General features: G+C 39.7%; 1 protein-coding gene across 5 annotated transcripts; it reads left to right on the forward strand.

Moving 5' to 3' along the window:
• The first annotated feature begins 5,928 nt into the window (after positions 1 to 5,928).
• Positions 5,929 to 23,065, forward strand: SKA1 (spindle and kinetochore associated complex subunit 1). 5 transcript variants are annotated; one of them, XM_078348163.1, is made up of 9 exons: positions 5,929 to 6,236; positions 6,702 to 6,797; positions 9,004 to 9,147; positions 11,262 to 11,386; positions 12,930 to 13,027; positions 15,436 to 15,573; positions 21,541 to 21,710; positions 22,508 to 22,617; positions 22,907 to 23,065. In XM_078348163.1, exons 3-9 carry the CDS (start codon positions 9,132 to 9,134, stop codon positions 22,949 to 22,951), a joined length of 702 nt encoding a protein of 233 aa, XP_078204289.1. In that variant the 5' UTR covers positions 5,929 to 6,236; positions 6,702 to 6,797; positions 9,004 to 9,131; the 3' UTR covers positions 22,952 to 23,065. The 5 variants fall into 5 exon arrangements, with proteins under 5 accessions (XP_078204289.1, XP_078204290.1, XP_035126974.1 ...); XM_078348164.1 differs by having other exon boundaries at positions 5,929 to 6,080; XM_035271083.3 differs by lacking the exon at positions 9,004 to 9,147.
• The last annotated feature ends 499 nt before the right edge of the window (positions 23,066 to 23,564 follow it).

A 23,564-nucleotide genomic window follows, 5' to 3' on the forward strand; every position in this document is an offset into this window, starting at 1 on the left:
GCAGAACAGTGAGGGATGCTACCAGTTTCTTCTTCTGCTTTGTCCCAGAATGATGCCCGCCAAATGTCAGTCTAATCAGTCCTTTTTGAGGTGACTCTTTGGATATACAGGGGTCAGGGAGCTGCTTGAGGAGATGGTCTATACTTTATAGGAGCTCAAGTGTTGTGCTGTGAGCTCCATTGTTCATTCAGAGCTGCTAGGCAGGTGTGTTTAAGTATGCTGCAGTAGAACTTATAAAACCCCTTTTTTTCTTCAGATGCTTTGTCTTGGGGAGTTAAGGCTTTCTTTGTGAGTATCCGTTGCACTGTCCTGCCCAGCTAGGAGGCAGTCTAGTCACTATTTGCCTGCTGAGGCTCCACCCTGCTATCGTGGGGTCCGCCTTCTTGCTGTGGGCTCTGCCCTGCTGCCACAGGCTCTGCGCTATTGCTGTGGGCTCTGCCCTACTGTCGTGGGCTCTGCCCTGTCACCATGGGCTCCGCCCTGTTGCCCATGGGCTACGCCCTGTTGGTGGAGTCTCTGTTATGGCATATTGCCTTGTCAATGGCAGTCTGCGTCAGCAATGGGAGTGTACCTCAGTAGGGGCAGGATGCCTCAGTAATGGTGGACGCCCCTCCTCCACCGAGCTGCACTGTCCTGGATTCAGCTGTGCCTGCAGTGAAACTCTCAACCCCGAGCGTTTGGAATCGCCATTTTGTTTGTCCCTGTGGTGGTGGGACCCGCCAAGCCAGATCACCTGGCTCCCTGCCTCAGAGCCCTTTCTCTCTTTTTTTTTTTTTAAGTGAATGGTTGACTCCCAGGTGTTTCAGTCACCCACTGATAGGGCACAGGGATCTGTGTGATTTCCCGTGCAGCGACCCACTGTGCCTGCTCAAATGTCACTTCCTGGGAATCTCCTGGTCTGGCTCACTGTCCAAGTCCCATTTAATCAGATGGATATGTTAATCTGCCCTCCCAAATCTCAGATTGCCAGTTTAACAGGCACCCAGACCAGTGCGTTTTGGCATTTTGTGTGGGGTGCCGCTGCGCTGTGGCGCCAGCCCATAAGGCTGTGCCAGCCGGGCTGCACTGCCATCCAGTGTCTCTCCTCCTCCTGGGAATTTCCCCGTTCTATGGGCAACAAAGATCCATCTGGAAATGCGGCTCGGACTCACCCTCTGTGTCTTCACTGAGAGCTGCAATCCTGAGTTGTTCCTACCGTGCCATCTTGGACTTCCACCACCTAGACTCTATTTGCTTTCATTTCTTTTCTTTCAGCTTCATGTACTGTGATGATCTTAAGCTTATCTTTTAACTTAGTTTTCAGTGGTGTCTTTATTCCTTCCTATCTGTACTTCAGTGTGTTGAATAGTGTTTGGATCCACACTTTGTATTTTTAAGTGTGATGATCTCTGTTTATCTCTTTCTGTTGCTGCTATTCTTCTCTATAGGATCTGACTTTAAATTAGTTAATGTATATACGATTTATACAAACAAATACACAGTTTATTACTATTCCTTTATGTATTCTCCCAGGTCAGTTTCTTTATCAATCTTTGCATGTTCTTCTTTTCTTGCCTCCTTCTTTATTTTCTTTCTTTGTTAGAGGCCCTGAAACAGTGTTCTACTTTTTTGCATTTCAAGGAGTGGTCCATCCCTTTACAGAATATGTCTAAACTTTCAGTAATTTTCCCAATGGGGAACCAGACTGAATTAGAGCCACGGCTACAAAGAGAGAAAGAAGAAAGGCTCTTTTCCAGTTGTTAATATTCAGATTTTCAATTATCAGATATGTGGCTTTTCAAATGACTTCAAGGGTGGTATTTGATTAGGAGACAGGATACTTATACTCTGTGCTCCAGAATCCTTCCTTTCCCTCCTTGATATCAAGTTTTAAAGTTTATTGCATTCCACTATCTCTCTCTCCTTGTTGGCAGTTATTAGTGATTTTTTGGGGAGAGGTTTTTTTGTTTGTTTTTAACTGATTTTGGTGCATCTTGTTAAGAAGTAGGGGAAGAAAAGCTGTGATGCAGTCTCAATTCTTTAAAACTTAGAAGTCCATCTCTTCTATAGCATCATATTTATATTTTTTAAGCAGGTTCACAGGAAGAAGGAAATACTTTTCACAAGACAAAGAACCTAGTGCTTTGAGCTGGAAGTGACCTCAGAAGCCATCCACTTTTGGGCTGGGCACTGTGGTTCATGTCTGTAATCCCAGCACTTTGGGAGACTGAGGTGGGCAGATCACCTGAGGTCAGGAGTTGGAGACCAGCCTGGCCAACATGGTGAAACCCTCTCTTCACTAAAAATACGAAAATTCACCTGGTTTGGTAGTTCATGCCTGTAATCCCAGCTACTCAGGAGCTTGAGGCAGGAGAATTGCTTGAAACCTGTAGAGGTAGAGGTTTGTAGTAAGCCATGATCACACCACTGCACTCCAGTCTGGGTGACAGAGCAAGACTCCATCTCAAAAAAAAAAAAAAAGCCATCCATTTTCCAAGTCCACAGAGCCATTTAATGACTGAGGAGAAAGTCTCCATCTTTTTTTTTTTCCATCTTCCCCTGTCTCATGTATGGGTGACATTTTAAACATCAGAAAGCAAGACTGAGAGAGAGAGAAAGAGAGAGGTAGTGAGAAGTTTTGCATGTTGGGTACCTTCCTTTCCTGCCTCTAGTCATAGTACACAGCACTGGGCCTTTGTTAGGGGCAGTTCTGGTGGCAGAGAAATTGGGGCTCTAAGTATAATATTTAAAAAGTGTATACTGGATAAAGATTCAATGCAGTAAAGAAAGAACACTAGGAAAATTGTAAGTCTTTTTTCTTCTTCCTCTCTTTTCTGGTTAAAAACAAATAAACCAACCAGCACTACCAGGACTACATATCATTTGAGGGCATGAGACATTGAAAAAGTAAAGAGTTTGATTTTCTGGAATGATCTGTCTCAGCTGCTATGACTGCTTATGAGAATTAAATTATCCCAGTGAGAAGAGTATTACAAGTACATGCAGTGGATTTTAAAACTGTCAGCTGGAAAAAGACTTTTAATAAGCCAAAGGACTGTAGATTAATAGTAAATGTAAAAACATAATCTGCCTTGGGTCAGATCTGATCACTGAGGCATCTCAGAATGTACCCCATCTATTTCAACGGGCCCTTCCTCTTCTGAATGAAGACTTATAAGCACCAGAGATCTATGAAGCTGTCCCAAAACTTATTGGATCAGTTGGTCACTTGTCATTGGTCAAAACAGTAATGTTTCCCAAGATGCCCAGAAATATGATCCTGTTGCTTAAAGAGATCCTCAATCCTAATTCTATAACAAGGCTTTTGGTTAATTCTGACTTGGGGACATCCAGAAGTTAAACCTGACATCTAGCTGTAAGAAAAAGACAAAGTAGAAATACAAAAAATAAAAATATTTTCTTTCAAAGTCAGCTGGGTATGAAAAATGTGGAATTAATAAATAATCTAGAATTGTTCATGTAATGGTGTAACATGAGAAAATTAAAGAGTGATGGATAAAATTTTCTTCCACCCTCTTAAGGTCTCTGGCTGGAACTGATATAATACAGATTAACAAGAGAAAAGCATACAACTATTAATATTTTTTCACTTGTACATGGGAATCCTCACAAGAAAAATAAAGACCCAAAATGCAGTTAGAGCTAAATGTTTACATACCAAAGTGGACACAGTAGTAAACTGAAAACATGACAAGGAAAAAGGGCGTAGATTCGGGCAATGAATCATGGTGAAGTGACTAGGAAGACACCGGTTAGCACAACAAGTTTTGTTTGTATAGATGTCTCTTGTCTTTGACTTCCCACTTTTAGTGATAAGAATGTTTCTTTCCTTTTGGTGTAGTGAGGACATCTCTCACATGGGACTTCCATCTTCTGCTTTCAGGAAGAAAAAAGAGGGCCAGTATGCCTTTCTTGCACCTGCTGTTTTTTAAGTGCTTTTCACTCAAAAGAAACAACATGCTACAGTTGCATGTTTTGAGGTGGTGTGCTCTGAACTCCTTCCCTACCCAGTACCTACACTCTCATTCTCCCTTACAAATAGAACTCCTATAGTCTGTTAAAAGAAAAACTTTAGCCCAATTAAATTTAACAGAGTTTACTTGAGTAAAGAATGATTCCACCAACAGGGTAGCCTCCCCAGACAGAGTAGGTCCAGAGAGACTTCAGCACAACCACATGGTGGAAGAAGATTTATAGACAGAAAAAGGAAAGTGATGTACAGAAAAGACAGTGAGGTACAGCAACAGCCCGATTGTTACAGTCAGCGTTTGCCTTATTTGAACAGTGTTTGAGCAGCTAGCCCCTTTGATTAGCCATAACACCGTGACTGACACAAGAGTATAGTCTGTTTACATCTTCATTTAGGTTATAGTTTGTGATACATAGAGAGGTCTTTAGGCAGAACCTAAAATATGTATGAAGGCAACTTTAGGCTAAACTTAAGTCTTGAGAATGCAATGTAACTGTCCAGATTACAAATTTTACAGATGATTTTTTTCCTTGCAGATAGGAGTGACCAGTGAGAAGCAGATGGAAGCCACTGGGTGTGGCTTCCAGCACAACGCTTTCAAGGTGCTGGTTCCGCTGGCAGCTAAGCCTATCACACAAGCCTCATGCTAGTTTCTGCTTCCTGGGACAAAGACCTGAGGGCGGGACTGGCAGCCTGAAGGCTCCAGTGCATAATAGCGAGGTGGAATCAAGGGCTGGAGGCAACCTTGCGGCGCTAACACTCCAGCCCTCAGTGCTTTTCCCTCTTTTTCAACAGGGAGAATTAAACTTTTGTTTTTCGTATTTCAAATTTATATTTGCTCTTACGTGGTAGGCCAGGTCTTACTAACAGCTGAACAAGCAGGCCTCTGTAACCACGGGTTAAATATTAAAAGGTGAAAGAGTCAGTGTCTTTATACAAAGGCTGGAATGTAACAAAAGCCTACAAAGAGTTTTGTCCAGGCCTTTCCTGGGCCTTGAAGCATGACAAGATAAAGAAGGAATCCTTAACAGGACCTGTTCAGGATTAAACAAGTTTTTCTTGGGGGTCTGAAAAAACTCCTCAGACCTCCACAAACAAGCTTACTGAGGGTCTGAAGGAACTGCCCAAACCTCTATGATTTAGCAGGCGACAAGATAAGGGTCACCACCCCTGGCACCTGGACCCATCTAGATTAAGTAAATTTACTGAGGCTCCAGAGGAAGGTCTTCAGGACTGATCTTGGTTATAGATTAAAATACATTATCCCTTATGTTCTTAGACACATGCACACTTACATGTAGACATATATAGCTGAGAAGGTATATAAGCTCTGGAAACCTTTGTAATTTTCACGATCTGGCGATATTTTCCAGGGCTCTTCCCTGTATCCGGTTACCGAAATAAACTCTCTTCTTTCCCAGTTCATCTGCATCTCTCTGTTAGACTAGGAGAATAAGCAGCCCAACCCCCGGTTTGGTACAGGAACACTTACAGAGGCTGTAAGCCCCAGAGGACAGGATTACTGTTTCTTCCACACAAACTTGGTTGTTCTTTGGCATTATCTGGGGTATTTTTTAAAATACTAAGGCTTGGGCCTCAGGTCTCCAGTGTCAGATTTCACCGACTTGGGGTGCGCCTTAGGCACTGAGAATGGCCGCCCCTGGTGACTCCAAGGTGCAGCAAATTTCGAAGACCACGTCTTGGATCCCCACCTTAAAACCCCACGCCTGGTACCTGCCTTGGCGGCGGTCGGGACTGCATGGCTGACTGAAGCTTAGTACCGCAGAGGTACCTCCGCGTCCTCCTATCGTCCGGAAGCCCCGCCTTCGCCCTCGCCCTCCCCCTCGCCCTCGCCCCGCCTTTCCCCGGCTCAGTCACGCCTCCTTCCCCGCCCAGCTGTGGCCCGGGATGACGCAAACCGCAAACTGCCACAGAGCCTGTGCTTCGGAAGTGCGCCTGCGCCGCGCCGCGCCGCGCCAGGGCTGGGCGGGCGGTTTGAATTTTGCTTCCGGAGTTGCGTCTCCCCATCACGGTCTTCCAGCGGAGACTGCAGTTGTCCGCGGCTGGAGACCCAGCGGCGAGTAGCCTTTTGCTCCCGGACTGACTCGAGGTTGGAGTCTGTGTGTTGGGGACCCAGACTTCGGAAGCGCCCGAGACACTGCTTGGCGGCTGGGGGCCGCGGGCCTCGCCTGGCGTAGGGGACGACGGGACTGGGCGCAGCGGTGGATGCTCTAGACCTGCCCCTTCGCTCTCACCCGCGGAGAGGGTGGGAAGCCTATTCTTTCCCATTTCTCTGCCTCCTTACCAATCCCAAACTGTAAAGCTCCAACCCCTCCCAGCATAGGAAAAATGGTTACCTGGGCCCGTTTCTTTGACAGTGTGACACATTTCTTTAAAATGTGTATTTTGCGTTTTTTAAAGAAAATACCAATGTTGTCTTTATATATAAATAGTGCATTTGTCCTCCTAAATCCTTAAGGAAAGGATCCAGGCTTAGCCCCTTTACCGTGGTTTGGGGGTCCATCGATGGCAGAAGGCTCTAAGACAAGTCAGTACTGTACCTTGGTTAGAAACGATGTTGTAGAACTGAAAGAAATTGCTCTTGAGTTTTTGTACTTAACCTTCAAGGACATGTGATTTACTTGATATTGACCATTCTTGGATTTCGAAAGTGAACAGAAATTTGGCTTTTCTTTTTACGAATATGGTTTTTTTTTTTTTTTTTTTCCAGAGGCTTAAAGGATGGCCTCAGATCTGGAACTGTTATGCTCTCATGTTAATGAAAAGATTGCCAATATTAAGAAAACCTTGTCATTAAGAAACTGTGGTAAGTAAAACAGATTTCATTGACTTTGTATATACAAAATGCATTTTGATTATTCCACTCTGAATGGTATCTTATGCTTGGTTAAGTGACTACATCTTAGGTAATTTTAGATTTTGAATAACAATTTTTTAAATTGTCCAATGCCAGTATTTTGAATATTGCAAAGGATACTAAAAATACAAGGTACATTGAACAATGAGCTGAATATTCATAAGAATTATTTACTTATGTTTTTTCTGACACACATATTGGTAAGATTTGAAGATTGGGTGGCATCCATGATTCTACAGCTAAGTGGAGATACATGCATTGCTTAATGATGGAGATGTGTTCTGACAAAAGCGTTACATGATTTTGTCATTGTGCAAACATCACATCATAGAGTATACGTAAATGTACGCAGACCTAGGTGGTACAGCCTACTACATATCTAGGCTATATAGCTTATTGCTCCTAGGCAACAAACCTGTATAGCATGTAACTGTACTGAATACTTTAGGCAAGTGTAACACAATGGTGAGTATTTGTGTATCTAAACATAGAGAAGATACAGTAAAATATTAAAAATGGGCTGAGCATGGTGGCTCATGCCTGTAATCCCAGCACTTTGGGAGGCCGAGGCAGGCAGATCTTGAGGTCAAGAGATCAAGACCATCCTGGCCAAAATAGTGAAACCCTGTCTCTACTAAAAATACAAAAATTAGCTGGCTGTGATGGTGCGCACTCAGCCACTTGGGAGGCTGAGGCAGGAGAATCACTTGAACCTGCAGTGAGCTGAGATTGCACCATTGCACTCCAGCCTGGTGACAGAGCAAGACTCCTTCTCAAAAAAAGAAAAGGAAAGATTAAAAATGGTACACCTGCATAGGCCACTTACCATGAATGGAGCTTGGAGAACTGGAAGTTGCTCTGGGTGAGACAGTGAGTGAATATGAAGGCCTAAGACATCACTGCATATACTACTGTAGACTTTATTAGTGCTATACACTTAGGCTACACTAAATTTATTTTTTTTTAAACCTTCTTCAATAATAAATTAATCTTAGCTTACTGTAACTTTTTTACTTAAACTTTTTTGTTTGGTTTAGCTTTTTTATTTTCTAATAACAGCTCAAAACAAATACATTGTACAGGTGTACAAAAATTTTTTATATCTTTATGAGCTTTTTTATTTTTTTACTTTTTAAGCTTTTTTGTCAAAAACGAATACACACACACACATATTAGCCTAGGCCTATTCAGAGTCAAGATCATCAGCATCTGTCTTCCACGTCCACATCTTGTTCCACTATAAGGTCTTCAGGGGCAGTCATCTCCTATGATAACAATGCCTTCTGGAATATTCCCTGAGGGACCTGCCTGAGGCTGTTTACAGTTAACTTTTTTTTTTAAATAAGTAGAAGAAGTACACTCTAAAAAGTATAGTATAGTAAATAACATGAACTAGTAACCGTTTATTATCAGTTATTATGTACTATACATAATTGTATGTGCTGTACTTTTATAACACTGGCAGTACAGTTTGTTTACACCAGCATCACCACAAGCATGTGAATAATGCATTGAACCATGATGTTATGATGGCTCCGATATCAGGAGACAACTGGAATGTTTCAGCTACGTTATAATCTTATGGGCTACTGTCATATTTGTGGTTCATTGTTGACTGAATCATTGTTATGTGGCCCATCAATGTATTAAAAGGCAAGTAAAAAAAAAAAAACTGATGCAGAGATCCATAGAGGTAAAAATAGTTCATAACCCATCTTACAGCCTGCTTTGGAGGAAGCTTATTACTCTATATCACTGAGAAAGAATTAATTGAAGATAAATTATTCAAGCATCCATGAACTTGAAGATTGTAAATATCTGAAAATATTTTGATGTGCTGAAATTGGATGATGCAGTGGAAGTTTAGAGAAGCGGATAATCCTTGTCAAATCAAAAATGTTATTTACAAAATTATATACTCCCTAATCTTATCTGGGAGGGTAAAGGTTTATTGGCAGACAGAATTCCATGTGCTGGGAAGGTTTATATTATTATGTATTATGGTTTGTATTATAAATCGGTAGTTTGAAAACTTTCTCAAATATGAAATTATGTTAGATATGCCCTTTCGAATTATACCTCCCCTCCCAGGGACCTTGATATTCTCAGTCCTTTATTGAGAACTTCTAATAAAGGAGCCTCATACATTTTTCAGATTATGGTTCACATACTCTGGAAAGTTAAAGCTCAAGGGACGGTGGGTTCATCTTAAGGAGCCCCTTACTTCACACCTGAGGAAACAGACTCTCAGAAGTCAGGTGGCTGGTCCAGGTCCTTCAGCTCATGTGTACTTGGTTGGGTGAGAGCTTCTGTTTCTTGATTTCCATGTTAGCCCTCTTTCTGTTTTGTTGCCATTTTTATTGAAATAATTTGTAAAAGACTTTTAGATGTTTAATAATTAGTCTTGTTTAGATTCTCTTTCTGAAGGTATGATTACTCTTGGATAAACAAAATTTGGAGGTCTCTAAAACCATCAAGCCTTGAATTTAAATGATCCACCAAAGCATGAGGCCTGGCTGAAGCAGCCAGACTCATTAGATTCCTACCTGCTTGTCAACTGTCATTTTATATGTGGGGAGAATAATTTTTCTATTTGGCTCCATAGCCTATAAAATAAAGCCTGGTAGTTTGTTTGCTACTTCGGCTTCTGTGACTGACTAGGTTACTACATAAAAGGTAGCGGCCAGGCACACGTCTGTGATAGCAGCACTTAGGGAGGCTGAGGCAGGCAGATCACTTGAGCTTAGGAGTCCGAGACCAGCCTGGTAACATAGTAAGACCACGTTTCTACAAAAAAAAAATAAAAAATTAGCCAAGCATGGTGGCGCTTACTTGTAGTCCCAGCCACTGAGGAGGCTGAGGTGGGAGGATTGCTTGTGCCTTTGAGGTTGAGGCTTCAGTGAACTGTGATGGTGCCAGTGAACTCCAGCCTGGGTGACGGAGCAAGACCCTGTCTAAAAAAACATGGTAAAAAACACCCTAAAATGTAGGTGATTAAAAGGTGAGATACCAGTGTATGGGGAAGAAATACTGTATTCAACTAATTCTACTGAAATTATTCTCAGTAGAGACATCAGTACTGTCATTTACTTATTAATTTGTTTTAGTTGTTATAAGCTGAATGCAAGTAGCATTGCTCTATTAGTTAGAATGACATACTCCTCATAATGATGATGAATGACAGTTATCATTTACTGTTAGGTTCTAGATGCAGTCCTAAGCCCATCTTATATGTACTTTCACTTATCTTTGCAGTAATGAGGTAGGTACTTGGTGTCTCTGACTTCAGGCCTTCTGCCTCGTTGATTCTACTGCCTCCATAATCTACAGATATTGCCAAAGTCTGCTTTTACTTATATGTATGTCACTATTAGATTGCTGGAAATGCAGATGGAAAGATCCAGTTATGAGGGTAGTTTTTCTTTTTTACTTTTAATCTGCCCTTAAATTTTTTTTAAAACTACTTCTTTTAATTCTAGGGAGGGAGGGACTCTGATTTTCTCATTCATCTCCAGTCTCTGAAAGCTGCTAGAGAGAGGTGCTAGGAGGTGGGATTGGGAATATGAGAATATACTACTTTATAAATGTCTTATGTTTGTTTTTGTCGGGTAGTCAGGGTTATCACCAACTTGTCTCTTTTTATCTTACCTTCTCTGCTTAGGGGTGGTTTGAATAGTGTGGATACTGTAAATATGAATTCCAAATCCATACTACAAAGTCCCAAAGAGAATTTCACCTCAACCTCACTCCTACTCCTGCCACAACACACACACGCACACGCTGAAGGGCCTGTCTAAAACATAAGCTTACTTCTCTGGTGAGTGATTACAACTTTCACTGAAAATGTATTAATGAAGAAGGCTCCTAGCCTTATTTGAACTTCTCACTTCCAGCATCCTGTGTTTTAAACCCCAAAGCCATGGATCTTACCCCCATTAAAATCAAATCTGTTCTGTTGCTGAGACTGATATCCTCCTGTCCAGCATCACTCCACACTCCTCAAATGAGGGCTGCTGCAGCCTCAGCTCACACATACTGCCTAGTATGGGGAGAACCGCAGTTCCCTCTTCATGTTGGAATCCTTGGAGATTTGCCTTTTTCTCATGAAAGCTTAGCTGTGGACATAGAAGGATGCTTGTTTTATCAAGCATTTCTAAGTGTTTTATGTGGTGGAATTTGCCAGAAAAAAGACTCAGGGGAGACGTTGTCCTTGCCCCTCCCCTCTTTCTCTTCTATACTACTTAGAGATGAGGTCTTAAGGTTATCCATGGAGTCAATTTCTAGGGGCTGAAGCAATAGTCCTTTTTTCACCCCTCTCAAAGGTACAGCTATCTGTTCAAGAGTTTGCATGAGTACTTGTAGTTACTGCTTTTCTATACACTTTGTTTTCTATCGTATTTTTGTTTATAATAGGCCAGGAACCTACCTTGAAGACTATGTTAAATAAAATAGGAGATGAGATCATTGTAGTAAATGAACTTCTAAATAAATTGGAATTGGAAATTCAGCATCAAGAACAAACCAACAATTCACTCAAGGTAATGTTTCTCTAATGAGGAAGCAGTAAAAAGGCAATACATACAAACTTCCTAATCATCAAGTAATTCTTAAAGATTCTTGGTTTATAATATTTTTGGTTTATAAATAATTAATGGTACAGTATGCCATTTATGTTTTATTTTCCTAGTATAATGGAGTTCAGAGCTCCACAGCTACTTTTTTCTGCTGATGGCCAATGGAATTGAACTTTACAAGAAAGGAAAGTTTGCTAATAATTCTTGGTAGCTTCAATTTAAACAATGATGTTCTGGTAGAGTGGTATGTAAACCTTGGGTGAGGAGATGTGGATTCTTACCTTGGCAGTCCTTGGTACTCCCTGCCACCCTGAGAAGCCGTTTTACCTCTTGGGGTTTCAAGATCCTCATTTGAAAAATAATAGATCATATTGAACTGTTTCTTAGCTCCCTTATATGTCTACATTTCTATATTTTTATAAAAGATAATATAAGGGTTCTTAAGTAAAGAAAAACTTGAGCCTTGTTCACATGCACATTTTATTCTAAATAAGCCTTTAAATTGACTTCATCTAATAAAAGTGTTTGTGCACTTGCTCGTGGGGAAATAATATGTACCATAATTATCTCACGTTGTTAGAGCCGGGGAAGTGCTCAGTGGGATTGAACAAGGGACCTCCCTGACCCCATTCAGCCTTATAATCCTTAAGGTCTGTAAAGATTTTTCAGCTATAGGAAATGACATGATTATGCCTGTCACTGTATTAGTCAAAATGGAATTGGTATCCACAAATGTCATTCACCTCTTCAAGGAAAAGACATTATATATATTCAAAACAGAAACCAATACTGGCATTTCAGTTCTAACCTGCCCAAGAATGTCCAGGATTAGGTGTGGGCCTAGAGAATGCTCAACTCAGAACTGAAGGCTATTTGGAATTTCTGTTCACATTGTGATTGAGAGTCAGATGGTGGGAATCCAAAGGCACAGAATATTTTTCTTATTAAAATTTGTATGAGTTCATGGCCTCAAGTTCTAGTAAAAGTTAGAGACCAAAAAACCCCAGCTATCAAATAGAAATTTTTGTGAAGCGGGGATGTAGGTAGCCTGCAGTGGAAGTCATCCCAAAGCAGTATCTCGTGCTTGCCAGCTGTATTACCACACTGTGATAACACAGTTACTGTTATACAGATAACACTGGGAAGCATTTGCTAAGACAACAAAAGCAATTTATGGGAGCGAAAAACATAAGTTCTTTATATATTTCTTAGTTGTCTCCCAAGAGTATTTGAGAAAGATTTAACTTCAGTCCTCCTTTGTAATTGCAATGTGATTATAGTGATCATTCTCAAAAAAAATCTAGTAGGGAAAAATATTATCACCATCCAAAAATAGCTCTAGAAACCAATTTTATATTGCTGGATTCATTGCTTTTTCACTTCATTCTGCATTTTCAGTATTCACAGTCACTGTGATCATGGTTCACTGTTTTCCCTGCTCTTTAGAATATCTTAAAACATGCATGGGGAGGACAGAGACTTATTTGTGAGCATTTTTAAATTTTAGGAACTCTGTGAATCCCTTGAAGAAGATTACAAAGACGTAGAACATCTTAAAGAAAACATTCCTTCCCATTTGCTACAAGTAAGAGTCACCCAGAGATGGTAAGTGTGTTTATAACTATTCTTGCTATCTGGATTTATAAACCCATGAAAACAAATACTTCAAAGCCTTTTGTTCTTTCATTTACTTGCAATTTTGTCAGTGATTATCTAGTTTTTGTCACCTATACTAAAAACAGTATTTCCTCCTATGTTCACCAGTTTTCTTATCTTGCTGTCTCAGGAAGATCTAACACCTCTTTCCTGGTTTCCCAAGGGCAAGTCTCTCTAGCCTCTTTTTCCACTCATTTCTTTCCCTTAGAGCAGTTTGTCAACCTCAGCCTCGTTGACATTTTAGGCAGGTTAATTCTTTGTTGTGAGAATAGGACATTGAGTAGTGTTATTGATCTCTGCCCACTAGATTCTGGTAGCATCCCTCCTATCCCAACCATTCCTGACAATGAAAACCATCTCCAGACATTGCCACCAACACTTGAGAACCACTGCCTTTGGGTAAAAATAAGCTTAAGGAACTTGCCATCTTAAAAATAGCCAAATAGGCTGGGCACAGTGGCTCACGCCTATAATCCTAGCATTTTAGGAAGCCAAGGCAGAAAGATTGCTTGGGCCCAGGAGTTTGAGACCAGCCTGGGCAACATGGTGAAATACCATCTCTGCAAAAAATACTAAAAATTAGCCAGACACAGTGGCACACGCCCCTGTAGTCCCAGCTACTCAGGGAGCTGACACAGGAGGATTGCTTGAGCCTGGGAGGCCAAGGCTGCGGTGGGTTCTAATGGTGCCACTGCACTCCAGTCTGGGCAACAGAGTGAGATCCTGCCACAAAAAAAAAAAAGGAACAATAAGCTTAGCGCTTTTTTTTCCTCAAATGTCTATTCTTTCTCTGTTCATTTACAAGGTGTGTCTGTGCTATGTCTTTTTCCCTGAGGCCCTAACACCTGGCTTTTGGCTGTCATTACCACCACACCTAGGAAATTGATTATTTGAAGATCAGGAAGAGGTCAAAAATCCCTCTTCAGACCTGGTTCTACTTCTGAGATCTCATTTTGCATACCACCTTTTTGTCTGAATTTCTGTTTTCTGCACTGCCACTGTGCTTTCTTAGTTGTCAGCCCACATCTCGGACTTAGCTGCCTCCTTTTTCTCTCCCCTATTTTAAATTATAGATCTCTCCTATCTGCTTTACTCATGCTTACTTAACCCCACTGTTAATGCTCTCAAATGTCCAACTTGATACGACATCTAGTTCCAGTGATTTAATGGCCTGCATTTTCTCCTCAAACTTTGCATCTTGAAGACCTGGCTTCTTGTTACCCACACATGAACCTGCTGCTCCCATCACCTCGGCAGGGACTTGCATCTTTATGCTGTCTCTATCTTTCCTGTCATTGGACATCCAGCAAGAATTTGGTCAGGGGGAATAGGAGGAATTTTCTTCTAAGCTCACTATGGCCTAGCTTCAACTCTCAGGGATAGATCAGAACAGACCCTTTCTGTAGGTTAAAATGGTTATTTTCAGCTGATGAACACAGCAGGGTATAAGGGAGCAATCAGGTGCTTCCTCAACACATGGTCAAGTACAGGTACAATTCAGCCAGTCTCACAATAGAATCTCATATGTTAGGATTTTTGGAAGGATTATGGTGCATTGAGCATTTTTATCTTGATAGCCTGTAGCATGGCCGAGTCACACCACGTCAGTAAGGCTGGCTGCCATCTGTGTCTGGCATTCGACTGTCATCTTGGGATCTCTCTTCCTGCCTTACTGGGGATTCCCTTTGCTTGCTTCTGAGTCTATCATCCCACTCAGTCCCCTACCATTTCTTGTATCTGATGTCATCTTTTCTATGTCTTGACTTGTTGCTGGCAACATCCCTGGCAGTTAAGCAACCTAGGAGCTACAGTGTTTCTAGACTTTGTTTGCTACTGGGACAGGAGCTGTATTAGTAGGGTTCTCACTCACTCTAAAAATTGGGCAGATGGAATCCAAGGATGACCCATGATCATTGCTGGCAACTAAAATGACTCTGCAATACACAGTTACTGACATGAGCAACCATCAGGATAAATTAGAATAAACAGAAGTCTAAGATAACTGATGTTTCCAGGTTCAGAGTTAGGAATGTCAGGAAGACAAGCTGTTAAGGGGTTAAGAGAAGCTATTAAGCCATAAAGCTGTTAACTTAGTGACTTTGAGGAGCCAGTGGGACAGCTGATAAAAATATCATGTTACATGTAAATAAATACAACTATATTATGGAAGATTTGGGAACTTAATTTTTCAATATTTCCTTCATTTAGATTTTCATGAACAATAGAAGTAGGGATAGAAAAAAATGTTGACAGTAAGATTTAACAGGATGAGTATGTATTTAATATTATTTTCAGTTGGGAAAACTTTGCAGTATGCTGCTTTCTGACAGTTGCCTGTTTGCATCTCTGTTCTGTAGTGTTAAGGGATCAGATCTTGATCCTGAAGAACCAGACAAAGCTGTGGAACCTGAACCCATAAAGAAGCCCCCCAAGGAGCAAAGAAGTATTAAGGAAATGCCATTTATAACTTGTGATGAGTTCAATGGTGTGCCTTCGTAAGTATTTAAGATAAATTTTAATGTTCACCTCCTTAACATAAATGATTATTTAAATCATAAAGCTTAATTCTATTAATTGTAAATGCTGTGTTCAAATATTGATCTTTTATAAAATAGTTTCATGTTATACTATGAAAATGCAGTAAATTTTTTGAAGATTTTTGTTGTAAAACCCCTTCATAGAGAGATTTATAGGTGGATCAATTCATTGCTTCAGTCCTCTCTAGGACCTTTTTGTGTTACAGATTTACCAATTATATTATAGAAGTAGCCTCAGTTTTCTGGTAATTTTAAGGAAATTGTGTTTTATAGATTTGAGAATGAGAATGGAGAGTGTTATGAGTGTTTGGTTTCCATGTGTGCATTGCACCCCATGCTTGTTTGAGCCTGTGCTATATTCCAGGTCTTAGGTCACTGAGAATAGAGGAATAAATAAGACAAAATGTTTCCACCAGACGGAGGTCTCCCTTGCTTCTTACATATGGCAATAATGGGGAACCAATTAGGAAAATCCACATTTTTAAACTCAATTCCAGGGCTTTGTTTAACTTAGCTTGATGTCAGATTTCTTGTTACCTTTTTATTATACAAATAATATATGTTGCTAGAAAGTGTTTGTTGTTAGAAAATAAAACTCATCTGTAATTCTACCATTCAGATAATATAGGGTATAGCTTTCCAGATTTTATTTAGTTGCTATAATAGGTATTTCTCATACCTGTTATTATAGCAATGTAGTTATACTGTAAATACAACTTACTATTCTTTTATTGTGATAATTTTCCTATCATTAACTAGTAGTCATATAATATTTCATCATGTAGCTATCCAATACCTTACTTTTTTTTTTTTTTTTTTTTTTTGAGACGGAGTTTTGCTCTTGTTACCCAGGCTGGAGTGCAATAGCTCAATCTCGGCTCAACGCAACCTCCGCCTCCTGAGTTCAGGCAATTTTCCTGCCTCAGCCTCCCGAGTAGCTGGCATTACAGGCACGTACCACCATGCCCAGCTAATTTTTTGTATTTTTAGTAGAGACGGGGTTTCACCATGTTGACCAGGATGGTCTCGATCTCTTGACCTTGTGATCCACCCACCTCGGCCTCCCAAAGTGCTGGGATTACAGGTGTGAGCCACCGTGCCCAGCCCCCAATAATTTATTTAAGCATTTCTTAATGAAATATTTGTGTTGACTTTATTGTTATAAATAATGGTACAGTGAAATATCTTTTAGACAAGGCTGTTTTTTAGTTTTTTATTTCTTTGGGATAGCGTCTTAGGAGGAGAGTCCCTGAGGCAAAGGTAATGATTATTTTGCTTTCCAGAGAGTTCTTCATACAAGTTTGTTTTGGTGGTTGTTTTATTTAATAAAGTATATTTCTTAGAACCTTTGTTAGGTTTACAGAAAAATTGAGCAGATAGTACCATGTTCTCATACCCCTTCTCCCCTGCACACCATTTTCCCTAGTAACAGAGCATCTGTTACAGTTGTCAAACCAATATTGATGCATTACTATTAACTAACGTCCTTAGTTTATGTTAAGATTAATTCTGTGTTGTACATTCTATGGGTTTTGACGAATGCATACTGTCATGTGTCTACTACTACCATATCATACAGAAGAATTTCACTGTCCTAAGAAGTTTCACTGTCCTTAAACTGCCCTGTATCCCACCTCTTTCCATCTCCCACTGAACCCCAGAATGTTATATGGTTAGAGTCATACTGTAGCCTTTTCTGACCGGCTTCTTTTACTTAGAAATAAGGATTTATGATCCTTTGTGTCTTTTTGTGGTTTGATCGCTCATTTCTTTTTAGCACTGAATAGTAATCCATTGTATGGATATACCAGTTTTTTTTTGTTTTTTTTTTTTTATTGCATTTTAGGTTTTGGGGTACATGAGCAGAACATGCAAGGCAGTTGTGTAGGTACACACATGGCAGTGTGTTTTGCTTCCTTTCTCCCCTTCACCCACAATTGGCATTTCTCCCCAGGCTATCCCTCCCTACCTCCCCCTCCCACTGGCCCTCCCCTTTTCCCCCCAATAGACCCCAGTGTTTAGTACTCACCTTTCTGTGTCCATGTGTTCTCATTTTTCATCACCCGCCTATGAGTGAGAATATGCAGTGTTTCATTTTCTGTTCTTGTGTCAGTTTGCTGAGAATGATGTTCTCTATTCACCTATTGAAGCAATCTTAGTTGCTTTCATTTTGGAGCACTTATGAATAAAGTGTGCTTATTCATGTGCAGGTTTTGTGTGGACATAAGTTTTCACCTCATTTGGGTAAATACTTAGGAGTATAACTGCTGGATCATATAAGAGTATGTTCAGTTTTGTAGAAACCTGCCAATGGCTATACTATTTTACATTCCTACCAGCAATGACAGAATATTCCTCTTGCTCCAGATACTCCTTTTCATTTGGTATTGTCAGTGTTCTGGATTTTGGCCATTGTAATAGGCATATAGTGGTAGCTAATTATTTTGCCTTATAATTCCCTAGTGACATTTGACATTGAGGATCTTTTCATATTCATATACTTATTTTCCACTTGTATATTTTCTTTGATGAGATATCTATCCAGATATTGAGCCCATTTTTAAAGTGGGTTGTTTTCTTCTTATTGAATTTTAAGAGTTCTTAGCATATCTTTCTTTCTCTCCTCTGGTATTCCCATTAACTATATGATATACCTTTTGTGATTGCCTCACACTTCTTGGATTTTCTGTTCTTTTTTTATTTCTCTTTGCATTTTAGTTTAGGAAGTATTGACATAATCTATTGATTTATCTTCAAGTTCACTGATTTTTAGTTTGGGAAGTATCGACGTAATCTATTGATGTCTCTTCAAGTCACTGATTCTATCTTTAGCCAAGTCTAGTCTACTACTACATCACTTTATTTCTAGCATTTCCTTTTGATTCTTTTGTAGAGTTTCCATCTGTCCTTTCTTTGTCTGTCTATTCTTGAATTTTATCCTTTTTCCATTAGAGTCCTTAGCATATTAAACATAGTTATTTGAATTAGTGGTTTGATACTTCCAAAATCTCTGTTGTTTCTCAGTCTGCTTCTGATGCTTGTGTTGTATCTCAGCCTGTATTTTTTCTTATGCCTAGTAATTTTTTGTTGAAAGCTGCACAGGATGTATCTTGATAATATGATCTAAAGTAAATTGGCTTTTAGTGTGAGATTTTTGTCTAGGAGCTGGGCTACGTTTAGTGGTTGCTATGGTTGTACATGTCAGAAGCTTCAGTTTCTTCTAGTTCCCATTTCTTTTGTCTTCCCTGTTGTCTTTGGATTTCCTTAGAAATTTTTTCTTAGTAGATTCTGTATCTTGTAGCTTGCTCAGTGTTAGTCCACTAATATAATTCTGTAACTTTGTTGTAGTGATTGTAAGGTGTTGGAGGGAGGAAGCATTCTACAATCTTATGATTAAATCTCAGGCTTTTTAGGGCCCCTGCATCTCTGGGCTGTGACCTTCTAAGGTGTTTCTTAGCTAGATGGGGCTGAAATCTTCTAATTACCCTTCCCCTAGGTCAGATAAGTTTCTAGTAATGTAGTTTTCCTTGAGGGCAGGTCTTTGTTTTGGATAACAGAACTGCTCTACTTTACCCTGGCCTATTTCAGAATAATTACTTTTTCCCTTCTTTTGCTCAAGCTCAAGAGAATTTTTGTCTGATCCTCACCTTGAAAACCTGGGGGGAAGGCAGGGATGGTTCCTGGAAGTAAAACTTATGAAAGTAATGGGGGTTCCCTAAACTGGATCCCCATGAGTTTTTAACTTTCAAGCTAGTTCAAACTGAACCTTATCAGTTTGTCAAGTTACTATTTAAGTGTTCCTACAGTTACTCAGTCTGGTGGCTTCTGTTTCCAGGAAGGTGTGATTCTCTGTATTTTCTTGTCTCTCCTGTTCTGGGGGCAGTGTTTGGCCCTGTGACCTCGATTCTCTGAGAAGAGTTACCAGCTTTCAGTTTGTTCTTGTGAGGATAGGAGTGACAGTTTCCAAGCTCTTAACATGTCAGAGTGCTACATACCAATTTTTACTCCTGTTGGTAGTGTGTGAGAATGCCCAATCTAATCTCATACCCGCTAGTGTTACTTACTACTTAAAAATTGCTGCCAATTAGCCACTTGAAAAATACCTGGCTCTTTCACAATTCTTAGACTAGTGATAAGGATGACATTGTTCTATAGTCTTTGTGTGTGTGGGGGTGAGGGGTTACTTTGTCATTTACTTTACTTTTTTTTTTTTTTTTTTTTTACTACTGTTTTTGTTTTTGAGACAGTCTCACTCTGTCCCCCAGGCTGGAGTGCAATGGCATGATCTCGGCTCCCTGCAACCTCTGTTTCCTGGGCTTAAGCAATTCTCATGCTTCAGCCTCCCAAGTAGCTGGGATCACAGGCATGCACTACCACATCCAGCTATTTTTTGTATTTTCAGTAGAGACCAGGTTTCACTGTGTTGGCCAGGCTGGTCTCAAACTCAAGTCATCTACCTGCCACGGCCTTCCAAAGTGCTGAGATTACAGGTGTGAGCCACCACACTGGTGGTCATTCCCTTTATTGACAGCTTTATTTTCATGAAAACTGTTTGGTGTTCTGATGTTATTAGCTTTGGTTTTTGTTGTTGTTGCTCATTGGCTAAGCTAATGTGAAGAACAGGTGTCTGTGAGGAACAGTGGAGTAAAGGATTTTTATAAAATGCTTCCATGAAGAGCTATTGGAGGGAAATTAGAATGGTCATGGTAGAGATTCATTTTTCAACTATGGGGTTATTTAATGAATGAGTAATGAAGTTAGAAGATTGGGATAAAAAATCATGTTTTCCAAGCATAGAGTCTTTATTTACTTAAAAAAAAAATGGTACTGAGAGTGGAGTTAAAGTGGAAAACATTGGCAGAGATTAGGGATGACTATTGAGGAAATTAAGGTGGTAATTGAGAGGATTTAAAAGAATTCATAAGTGCATTGTGGAGAGCTGAGGTTTAAGAGTTTGTGGAAATTGTGGTTAGAAAAAACGGGAGCAAAAACGAATTTAGAAAAGAGAGCAATAATGAAAATGCATTTTTTGGAAATATGAACATTTTCTTTTAAATAAACTTCTATATCCTCGTATCAAGGAAATTTTGACTAGAAAGCTGCCACTTTGAATAGAAGTGAAGGACAGAGCTTAATCTACTGAAGTTTCAATGTGTTGAAGAGACAAATTGAAGCAGATCATCAAGTTTTGTTTTTGGTGTGTTCAAAACATTCAAAATTGAGAGTCTCCTATTTTTATATTTTAAGACTCCACGGTGCCTGGGAGGATGGGCAAGAGGGAGGTTGAAGAGTATAATTTAGAGTGAAAGAGACAGTGTTCTAAGGGAAATTGAGCTAGGGCATAAAAAACATCATGGCTACTCTTTGGTTCTCCTCTGTCCTGGCAGCTTCCAGTAATATCCCTTTACTCCTGGATATCCCCTACCCCATCAGTTCTCCTTTGTCTTAATTATCATTGTCATCTTTGTTGTGGTCTTCCCCTTCACTTTCCCTTCCTTCTCCTCCCTTTTTTTCTTTCTTTCTCTGAAAAAATAATATGTTTTTGCATAGCACTAAAGTGCTATGAGTTGTATAATTTATTAATATTTAAATTTTTCCTTTACTCACAAACATTTAAAAATGTTTAAATTTACGTGTTGCAGTTAATCAGTCCATTTGAATCAGAATTTGAGAGCTTAATTAAAATTAAAATATAAATTCTCCATCGGTAAAAAAATAGAAGTTAACAATTAGAGAAGGTTAGCACTGATATGTTGTCACCTCTATTTAATTCAGCTGTCTGGTTTATTTGGAAGTTGATATAGATTGTTTTTATAAAGGGTACTGTAGTTTTAGTATTGTACAAAGTTGTCATACTTAAGTTTTCAAGGAAAGTAATTTTGTATGATTCTTTAAAACAATAATTAACCATATACTTTTTTACAGGTACATGAAATCCCGCTTAACCTATGGTCAAATTAATGATGTTATTAAAGAAATCAACAAGGCAGTAATGAGTAAATATAAAATCCTGTATCAACCAAAAAAGTCTATGAATTCTGTGGCCAGAAATCTCTATCACAGATTTATTAATGAAGAAACGAAGGATACCAAAGGTAAAATGGTAGCATATATATGTGTACATGTGAACTGTTCAGAATATAACTAAATCATGAGAAGTATAGCTAGTTCTAGAAAACTCTAAATCTAGTGTTAATTCCCAACCAGGAGCAGTTATCCTACCAGGGGACATTTTACCATGTCTGGAGACATATTGGATTGTTACAGCTGGGTGCTCCTGGCATCTAGTAGATAGAGGCCAGGGATGCTGCTATAACAGACAGTGCACAGGATGGCACCCAGAAGATGAATTATCTGGCCTACATTGTCTATAGTGCTGAGCCTGAGAAACACTGCTGTAGAGTTTATTGTGAACTATGCCCAATGTTTTAAGAATTAGAATAGCAATAACAGCTAGTTCTGCTGATAAAGCACTTACTGTAAAACAGAGAGTGTGCCAAGAGCTTCAGTCCTTACAATTACCATATCACTTACTATTACTACCCCCAATTTGCAGAGTAGGCAAAGAGAACTTAACTTACTTGTCCAAGGTCATCCAGTTAAGTAATAGCACTGCTATGAGCTTTATTCTGTTAACCACTACATCACCTTGCCTCTTAAAAATTGCATCATTCAAGAGATACCAACAGATAGCTAGTAACCTGGTAAATATCATGCATGCAACTTCTATTGATAGAATAATTATTATTTTAGCAAGAATACTAGTTCTTGGTTTTATTGGATACTAACAGTAAAAAAGAGATTAATACCATTCATATTCATAATTTAATGCATTAAAGACTCTTTTGCAAGTTGGCCTTATAAAAATTAACACTAATACCTTTATTTTTAGGTCATTATTTTATAGTGGAAGCTGACATAAAGGAGTTCACGACTTTGAAAGTTGACAAAAAGTTTCATGTGATACTGAGTATTTTACGACACTGCCGGAGACTATCAGAGGTCCGAGGGGGAGGACTTACTCGTTATGTTATAACCTGAGTCCCTTGTGAGCTTTTGAATGGACCAACATTAGGGTATAGAGGCCATTTCTAGATATGATTTCTTTAGCTTTTTTTTTTTTGAGACAGGGTCTAGCTTTGTCATGCAGGCTAGAGTGCAATGGCACAAACATGACTGACTGCAGCTTCAACCTCCCAGGCTTAAGTAATCCTTTCATCTCAGCCTCCTGAATAGCTGGGACTACAAGTCTGCGACACCATGCCTGACTAATTTTTGTGCTTCTTTGTAGAGATGGGGTTTCACTATGTTGTCTAAGCTGGTCTCGAACTCCTGAGCTCAAGCAATCCACCCTCCTCAGCCTCCTAAAGTGCTAGGATTACAGGTGTGAGCCACCATGCCTGGCCTATTCTTGTTTGTTAAAAAATAAATATTTTCTGAACAAAGCTTATATGTCTTCAAGATTCACTTCCTTTCACCAGACATTTAACTACCTGTTGAATAAGCCTCTGTATTGGGCACATAATGGAACTAAAAAATGTTCATGTCTAGTTTTTGTGTTGAATAGACAATGCTGCAGACCCCAATTAGATTGGGTAGAGATCAGCATGCACCTGTAGACGTAGGTACTCAGGAAGCTGAGACAGGAGAATTGCTTGAACCCCGGAGGTGAAGGTTGCAGTGAGCCGAGATCGTGCCACTGTACTCCACTCCAGCCAGGGCAACAGAGTGAGACTCCATCTCAAAAAGAAAAAAAAAAAGATTGGGTACAGATGTGATATTGGAATACTGGAAGAAAAAGATCAAGATGAGGTTAGGATACCCAGGCCCTTTGGACTTAAAGATCACTCGTGTCTAAATTCCATCGATGGCATTTCAGTCTATAGGAAAACTTCCTGGAAGCTGGATTTGGAGACAGCTTATCATCTGATTATTGTGCTTTCCTATAG

Source organism: Callithrix jacchus, chromosome 13 (assembly GCF_049354715.1).
Source record: "Callithrix jacchus isolate 240 chromosome 13, calJac240_pri, whole genome shotgun sequence".
NCBI lineage: Eukaryota > Metazoa > Chordata > Mammalia > Primates > Cebidae > Callithrix > Callithrix jacchus.